This window comes from Apis laboriosa, unplaced genomic scaffold, assembly GCF_014066325.1.
Source record: "Apis laboriosa isolate Shangri-la unplaced genomic scaffold, ASM1406632v1 scaffold30_cov140, whole genome shotgun sequence".
Classification (NCBI taxonomy): Eukaryota; Metazoa; Arthropoda; class Insecta; order Hymenoptera; family Apidae; genus Apis; species Apis laboriosa.
The window spans coordinates 3,215,545-3,225,473 of NW_025222776.1; the positions used below are offsets into that span (position 1 = coordinate 3,215,545).

At 17.2% G+C, this 9,929-nt stretch overlaps 1 protein-coding gene across 1 annotated transcript; it reads left to right on the forward strand.

Annotated features, from left to right (window-relative positions):
• The first annotated feature begins 7,639 nt into the window (after positions 1-7,639).
• On the forward strand, positions 7,640-9,491 carry LOC122714494 (ribonuclease H1). The gene is made up of 7 exons (XM_043935863.1): positions 7,640-7,794; positions 7,892-8,022; positions 8,244-8,393; positions 8,465-8,564; positions 8,730-8,860; positions 8,961-9,225; positions 9,298-9,491. The coding sequence occupies exons 2-7, from the start codon at positions 7,913-7,915 to the stop codon at positions 9,376-9,378; spliced, it is 837 nt and encodes a 278-aa protein (XP_043791798.1). The 5' UTR covers positions 7,640-7,794; positions 7,892-7,912; the 3' UTR covers positions 9,379-9,491.
• The last annotated feature ends 438 nt before the right edge of the window (positions 9,492-9,929 follow it).

Consider the following 9,929-nt stretch of genomic DNA (forward strand, 5'->3'; position numbering starts at 1 on the left):
ATTGTTCTCACGTAACATATTCTATACTATCTGTTTAGTGTTTTGTCATTAACAAATAGAAGATGCCTAATAAATCCATATTTGGAATCTTTATTTGGAAAATGATTATTTTTTTTTTATAAACTATTCATTATAATGGAAATTTCTACATATATATATATAATAGCTTTATGTAATGTATTAAATTTGAATTTAATTTTTAATTTAATTTAATTTAATTTTTTTTTTAAATTTTATTCACATTTTTGAGATTGATTTATTCTTTTTTTATTAACTAATGCGTCTTAATTTGATTACGATGGGATTTAATCAAAAAATGCATTGGCGACTATCTAGATCAAAATTATTTAGATTATATATAAATATCTATTTGATTTAAAATACGTAAATATTTTTGTACGTAATAAAAATAAAATAAAAATACGTAAATAATTTTTTTTATCTAAATAAATATCATAAATCTAATATATATAATGTATTGATTACATTAAACAATTTAATTGAAAATCTTCTATAAAATATAAAATATAAAAATATAAATATATTTTTTTCGATACTCAATCAAATATTTAATCAAACATTTTAGTGTAAACCTAATTAATCGATGTAAATCTAATTAACGAATGTTTGATTATAATGTTTGATTGATTTATTAATATTCTTTTTAAAATAAATAAATAAAATAAATAAATTTAAAACTTATAATACAGCTCTTTTTGCACTAATTAAAAATTAATTAAATACTTTTAATATTAAAACTTCTTATATTAAAATTCAAGTAGTTTTAGAATATATTTAATTATATTATGGAAAAGTGCTAATGCTATTTTTAATATTTTTATCTAATTCTTTATAAAAATCGAATATGTAATCTTATACATTTGTATTGTATATAAAAATGTGGGAACATCTGTTAATTGAAGATACTTAAGATAATTTCAAGCAAATTTTTTTTTTTTGTAAAAACTTTCATTACAACTTTGTTAACGAATTATTAAATTCTGATCAATCACTGAGTACGTAATCTAGTCGGTATATTATATGAGCATCATAAATCCAAGCAACGTATGTCAAAGAAAGTATATTGAATATTAATGTTTATTCCTTCGGTCAGCGATAAATAGTCAATGCTACCGTTTAGACTGCACATTAACCAATATTTTTTATAATATATTTTATTATAACTTATTAACAAAGTTTTTGCAAAGGAAAATATTGTTTGAAATTAGGTCAAGAATCTTTAGTTAATGGATGTTCTCACATTTTTGAAACGCTATAAATTTAAAAGATATAACTAGACATTTTATTAATTTAATTAATGGAATGTAATATCTAAAATATAAAATTAACTACTTTTTAAGTTAAAAATCTAATAATTATAGAAAAAAAAATTTTTCCCGTTTATTTAACATAATTAGAAATTTTAAATTTTCATTTATTAGTTTTTCTATGATTTTTTTGTATAGAATATGGAAATGAAATATTAACAATAATTTTAGATATTTTTATTCTTTCTAATTAAATTTTCTAAATTATTTTTGATTAAATTATTTGATCTAATTAACTTGAAAATGCTTGAAAATGATAAGTCTCATTTAAACTAATTCACTCAAATATATCAAATTATTAACAATACAAAAAAATATTTTAAATAAAAGTTGAATGATTTTAAGGAGTAGTAATTATCTGATATAATTTATTTTTTTTTTTTTTTTTGCATGGACATATTATATAAAGAGATTATATGAAGAACTTAATTTCTAAAAATCATTTTTATATTAACTTACACTGAATGCAACTTTTTATTTCCTATAAAAAAATACTTATTTATAACAAAACATTTTTAATTTAAAATATATTTTAACGCTAATTTTATAAAACTAACTCTAATTTTATTAAATTTAATTTTATAAAATATAAAAGATACCGTATACCATATAAAAGACAAGAAAATATAAATGCATGTAAGGTAGAGTATTCATGTATTTCTTAGCTTTCATACGGTAAATTATTATTAACAACAGTTACATATTTTCAATTGCAAATTATCTGATTTTTGGGAAAAATGTTATAAGTTTTATTGAAACTTTTTGTTTTTAATTGTTTATTAGATTGCGGATGTTTATATATGTATAATAAGTAAATATATACAAAAAATATGTAATATACAAATTTGTAAATAATATATAATATAAATTTATCGCATTTTATCCAAATAAACTTATTAATTATGCTTTAGTAAAACTTTATTGATATATAAATATATTATTTATTTTAACAATAATTATATAATAAAAAATTAAATAATAATTTATATTTTACATTTTATAACTAAAAACTATATTTTACATTATGATAAATTATTAATAACTTTTTTATCTATATTATTGTCAGTTAATTAATTATTATTAATTATTATAATTAATCATTGTTAATTATAATAATTAATAATAAATATTAATTATTTAATTAATTATTGTTAATTATAATAATTAATATTTATTATAAATTATTAATATTTATAATTAATAATTAATATATTAATAAATATATATTAATAATATATAAATAAATATAATTAATATATTAATAAATATATATTAATAATATATAAATAAATATAATTAATATATTAATAAATATATTAATAATTAATAATTATTAATTATCTATATGTTGTCAGTTAATATTATTATACATTGAGAAAGAATATTGTTCTGATTGTCACAGAATGTAATTTATATTTGCATAAATAATATATCTATGGTACATTACTTAACATAATTTTATCATTTAATATCTTTATAAGTTTATATAACAATTTCACACATATTTTATACAAATCCGGATTTTTTTTTATCATTACATTAATTTTTCGTTGAATTCGTTCCTCACAACTATTAAGTAAATTTTTGATATAATCTATGAATATTTTTAATTTAATAATGGAAGATGATTTCTTTATTATAGTTGGAAGAAATTGAGAATATACGTTAATGAATGATAAATTTTGAGCAATTTTTGTATTATAATATATTTTGTGCACTTATAATTGCAACATTATCATTATTGTTAAAATTTTCAACAATTTATTTGCATTAAATGAAAAAATTAAATTAAATTAAATGAAAAACGAAAATAAATAATTAATGATTTTTCTATATGTTCATAATCATCAAGAAAATAATATTAATTTTTATCAAAGTTTTCTGTGTAAAATATTATCTTTAAGCCATATTTTATACCTTATCAAAATTGATTCTGATGACAAAGATATTTAGTAATTTTTTGCGATTCCGATATTTAGTATATGTGTACTTATTTTTTTTATATATAATATTTTTAAAAAAATGTTCTTAACGGACGACATTAATTTATTAATGTAAAATAGAATTGTACTTCTCCCACAATCTTATGTAAATTATGCATTTAATAATATAATGTGAATCATATTTGTATAAAATAATTTCAATTTTTTCTTGCTTTAATCATGTACGGACCAATCTTATACGGACCAATATGAAAAAGAATCTTTTATACTTACAAGTGTATCGAATTATAAAATAATTTTGAATAATAAATGTAATTGAGTCTTCTCTAATTGTTTACAATAAAATAAAATTTGATTATTTCATTATTATTCGTTTTATTTACTATATTAAATTTGCTATATATTGAGATCCATTTCGTTTGTTCATTTGAAAAAATTTATATACAATCATCTCATGTAGCTTTTTTTATATTTTGGATAACTGAATAGCACTTGTATAAAATTTTTTTTAGAGTTAATTCATCCATAATAGATTAGTTTTAATAAAAAAATTTCTTTATACTTCATTATCCAATATTCATATTATCAAAGTATATTAACAGCTATCATTGCTTAAATCTATATAGAATTCATTTTTTTTCAATGTTTTTTATATTTTTTAAATTTGTAGATTTATTTAAATTACATTAAATAAGATATTTTTTTTATAAATCAGTATTAATATGTTGTTTTAATGATTATTTTTTTTCACATCAAACTATATCATTAATCCAATCCTATAAATATCTTGTATTATATATATAAAATACAATGTATGTAATATAATATTTATATATTATTTAAGAAAATGTATCATTTTTAATTATGCAAATTGAAATTTATATAATGTATTATTTAACAGAAACTTATCTCGGACATATTATAGCAAATTTTACAATATTCAATGTTGTATGATGATTACATAATATTTCATTTAAAATTATAAATGAATCATTGTATTTCATTAAACCTACCGTATTTATCATAGAACGAAAAAAACATACTTCTAAGATTTCGAATTAGAGAGGATAAATATGTTTTATATACACAATTGTTTTTTTAATTATTTTCACATGTACAAGAAAATCCGAAGTACTAATGATACTGAAATCAATTTTAATTTTAATTTTAATTTTAATTTTAATTTCAAATTATTAAATATGAGTTATCAAATCACTAATAAATCTTTATTCTTATTTTACTCAAATCTTTATTTTTATTGTACTCAATATTTCTTATTCTTATACAGAAAAAAATAATAACCAATCTAAATTGTTTAATTCATATTTAATAATCTGAAATTCAAATTCAAATATCATTAATACTTCAGACTTTCTTCTTCTACATGTGATAATAATTAAAAAAACAATTAATTGTGATTTGATTAGTCTACGCATTTCATGTATTTTATTAATAAGTTATTAACAAAGTTATAATGAAAGTTTTTACAAAGAAAAATATTGCTTGAAATTATTTCAGAAATCTCCAATTTATGGATGTTCCAACATTTTATATATATATATATATTTTCTTAGATGATTTATTTTACTAGAACAATATCACATTATGTCGTTAATCTTATATAGAAGTTTTATAAATGTTAAGACTATTAATAGATTATGAATTTATATGAAAATTTAAAAAAAAAAAAATAAAAATAGAAGTTGGATAAAAATTTGTAACATTATTTATATACTCCAAAAATATATTTTTTATTTTGCATTTTTTACATATATTTTTACATATGCTTTTTACATATTTATGTTTAAAAAAATATAAATAACATATCATTTGTTGTAGCATATTCATTTCGTTAATTTGAATCAATTTATTAAATGATAAACTGTTAGATGATTCATAAATATATTATAATTATGATTCTTATTGTATGACAATAATATATATTAACAAGATGGAGCACATGAATTAATTATAAATATAAAAAATTATCTATTTACATTATTATCTAGCTATTACGATTGTTACTGAAAAAAAATAATTGAATTAATTACGTTTGTATAAACAGAATTTAACATTAATTAAAAACTTTTTATCAATATATCGAAAATATATATATATATATGTACACTTAAAATATGCAGATATGTAAAGTAAGTATATGTATATGGAAAGTAGATATGAAATAAAATCAATGGTTTTGCGGATCATTAATTGTTTATTTTATTATAGAATTAAATAGTGCATACATCTTAATCATAAAGACAATTCGCTTAAAAGAGTAAATTTTAAAAATTAGTTGTATCATTTCTTATTCTTTTTTATCAATTTATATTCACAAAATCAATTTGAAACATAAATTAAAACTTTAACATTAATTGACAAAATAAAATTAAATTAATTAAAGCAATAAAAAGTGGATTAAAAAAAATAAGATATTGCTAATGAATTTGAATTTCCATTAGCATTTTATCAACAGTCGTAAGAAATAGAAAAAAGATCTCAGAAGATAATTTAAATTATAAGAAAAAAAGATGTATCAAATTTTCTAATGTTGAAAATTGTTTATTAAAATGGTTTAAATGATGTAGATTTAAATGATAGAAAAAATATATTAGAGAATCAATATTAAAATAAACAATTGAAATTTTTGCCAAATTTCTGGATTGTAATAACTTTAAAGTAAACAATAACTTGGAAGTTGATGTTTGAGAAAAATGTAACATTATCTTTTGAAAATTGTGCAGTGCTAATATGAATAATAAAATTTCCAACCAATGAAAAACAAATTTATATAACTAAATAACAAATTATCAAGTCTAAAATATTTAATGTAAAAAGAATTATATTATTCTGTAAATATCTTATTATAAATAAAACTATGATTTTTAAAAATGAAAAATGAGCAAATATAGTTAGATACAAAAAATTTCAATTTTACTAGCAGCAAATGTCAGATAATATAAAAAAAACTTAAATCTTTATTCAATTCAAAAAATATATATAACTTTTATTGTTTTCAGAAAAGTATAAAAACATGCTGTTTTGTAAATTGTAAATTGTTATTATATTAGATTATATTGCAAATAAAAAAAAATTATATTGCATATATGATTTCTAATTTAATTTTAAATTTATCAATAAATATATAACAAAATAAAAATTTTTTATTTATATTATTATTTATAGATAATTGCACACAATACTATCAATACAATTTTTTTCATCAAACACTTCAAGATTGCAATTTTTAGATCAAAGAATTATTAAAAATTTTAAAATTTTATATAGAAAAAATTGGTAAAAAATTTTATATCAAAAAAGAAAAAAAAACATCTTTATCAATCACATTACTATAGATAATGAAAATTATTGATAAATCATGGAAAAATATAATAAAATACATAATTGTCAATTGTTTCAAAACATATAGATTTAAAACATATAGATTTAAAAATTCTATATTTAAAAATAGAAAAAAATATCGAAGAATAATATATAATAGTTTAATCTTAAAATTTGAATTTATTTTTCTTTATATTTCCATAAACGAAATCACATAAAAACTCTGTAAATCAATTTTAAATTTTATATATAATAAATGGTTTGTGACTATCCCCTTTTGCTACTTATTATTGTACTATTTTGCTACTTGTATTTCTCCCCTCTCTCCTCTCCCGCTCTTCCTGTTACGGATCGGGAATGTAATTTTTTATTTTTAATTTTTTTGAAATGAAATTTTCATAAATATATTTGTAAAATTTTTCTAATTAAAAGAAAATCAAATACGATATATTTTAATTACTATATATTTATTTATTTAATAGACCAGAAAAAAATTCTTATCGCTGAAATAGTTAAATATATTCGAAATTATATCATATTTGATTTTATTTTAATCAGAAAAATTTACAAATATATTGATAAAAATTTCATTTAGCAAACAAAAAAAATTTATATTATTTACATACATATAATATATCAATGTATATCATCAATTTGTTTTTTTATTGCTCCAATATTTGAATATCTGTTTTTTTTACTTGTTTTAATGTTTTATTTTGTTCGATTTATAAAATTTTATAATATGAAAAATATTATTGAAATTCCTAAATTTATCAAAATTAAATTTTTCAAGATTATAGATATAATTTACTTTTAGATTTATATTTAAAATAATTTGAATCTCTATAGTTCTAAAAATTTCAATATTTGTTTTGAAATTAAGATGCAGATTATTACCTGATGGAAAAAATCATATTATATGTTACATCTATTTATATTTTATCTATGGTAACAAAAAATCTTATAAGATGTCATGTCTGCCTATAATTTATTTATGGTTATATTTTCATATGTAAGCAGTTTCTATGTTAATAAAATTATATTATATGTGATTAAGAAAATGCAGCTGGAAATGAATATTGATTTGTTGATTTATTGATTTTATAATTAGTATATATTGATTTAAATTATATAATTTCTATGAACTAAATTTTAATTTTATCTTGTAATAACCTTAATAGGTTAGGAATAACAGGAATAAATTTAAATTTTATTAATTTTTGATGTCTTTTTATAACATTTTATTGTATACTTATAATGTATTAATATTTATTTCAGATTAATTTATAAAATTAATATATGTACATAATAATAAGTCGATTTGACATTTTTTTTAATATATTAGAAAATATGTCTACCAAATATTATGCAGTAGCAAGAGGTCGTACATCTGGTATTTACAATACTTGGTAATAATTTTTATTTTTATAGATAAAAATATTATATATTTAATTTTATAAATAAAATCTTATATATTTTATATATTTTTTTAATAAATTTTTATAATATAATGCATTAATATATTAATTTTTTAATTTTATAAAATATATAAATATATAAATATTAATTTTATAAATATATATATATTTATTAAAAAATATTTTAATTTTTGTATTCTTATTAAATTAAGGCTTGAATGTAAACAACAAGTCGACCAATTTCCTCGACCCATATTTAGAAAATTTCATTCAATAGAAGAAGCTGAAGATTTTATTAAACAATATACAAAAATAAATAAAAAAGAAAACAATAAAAATTTATCATTTATACTTGGGAAAAGGTAAAAACTTTTAATTTTTATCTTTTATTTTATTGATAAACATTTGTATTTTAATTTAAAAATATATTTAGATTACAAAATAATCAAGAAAGTAATAATAAAAAATCATTGAAAAAACGAAAACAGATAAGTTTAGAAGAACATTCAAAGATTATACATATTGAAAATAAGGTAAATATTTTTATTTATGAAAATACAAAAAAAATAAAGAAAAGATATAAATGGATTTTTATATCTTTTTCATTAATAATATAGTTAATATAATATCTATAATATCTATATAATATAAATATAAATTTTGAAATTAATTTTATAATATTTTTATTAATCATTTAGGAAATAAGTGGAGATTTTAACATTGATAACGATGGTTATGTCAATGTATATACAGATGGTGCATGTAGTTTAAATGGGTGTAAAAATGCACAAGCAGGTATAGGTGTTTGGTTTGGCGATAATCATCCTCTGTATGTTATATTTTTTAATTATTTTCAATACTTAATTCAATATGAAAAATTTATTTATAAATATTTATAAATTTATTAAAATTTTATAAATTTCAATTAGTAATATATCAAAAGCAGTTGTTGGAAGAGCAACTAACAATATGGCAGAAATTCAAGCTGTAACTGTAGCAGCTAAACAAGCAAAAAAAGCAGGTATTAAAAATTTAAAAATTAATACAGATTCACAATTTCTTATTTCTTGCATAAATAATTGGATGCCAAAATGGAAACGTAATGGATGGAAAACTTTTAATAATAAACCTGTAATAAATAAAATTGAATTATTAGAAATGGAAAATGCTTTAAAATTTCTAAATGTGATCTGGGTAATATATAATTATTTTATTAATATTTTATATTGAATTTCTATTTTATATACTAATATTTTAATATTTCAGAATCATGTTAACGGTCATGCTGGAATTTATGGTAATGAAATGGCTGATAAATTAGCACGAGCTGGATGTTCAAAATATTAGAAATACTTATATTATATATATTAAATATGAAAGAATTTCAATCAGATGAGAATCTAAATTTTTGAAAATTTGGGAATAAGTTTTTGAATTTTTGTTCATATTTTTTTTTTAATTAATTTAAATCTCATTAAAAAAATGATAAAAAAGCAGTAAATAATTATTTAAAAGCAAAAGATAAAAATAATCACGTGACGAAAAAATTATATCTTATTACATCTTTTTATCTTTATAAAAGTAATATGATAATAATGAAGTGTTGAGATTTTTGCAATCAAAAGTGAAATAAATGCAAATCATGTTATTTTTACTAATTAAGTTATTATTGATGATTATTAATTTGTTTCGATTACTACAAAAACTAATCCAATTTGAATCATATTTGGATTTTAATCAGATAAAGCTTAATAATCTATTACTACTATTTTCATAAAAGCAAGAAAAAAATTATATAAAATTTTTTTCATTTTTTTTATTCACGATATCTCTTTGAAATATATATACATCATTATCACTGCATGTTTATATATTATGTATTATATCTATTTTGTTTT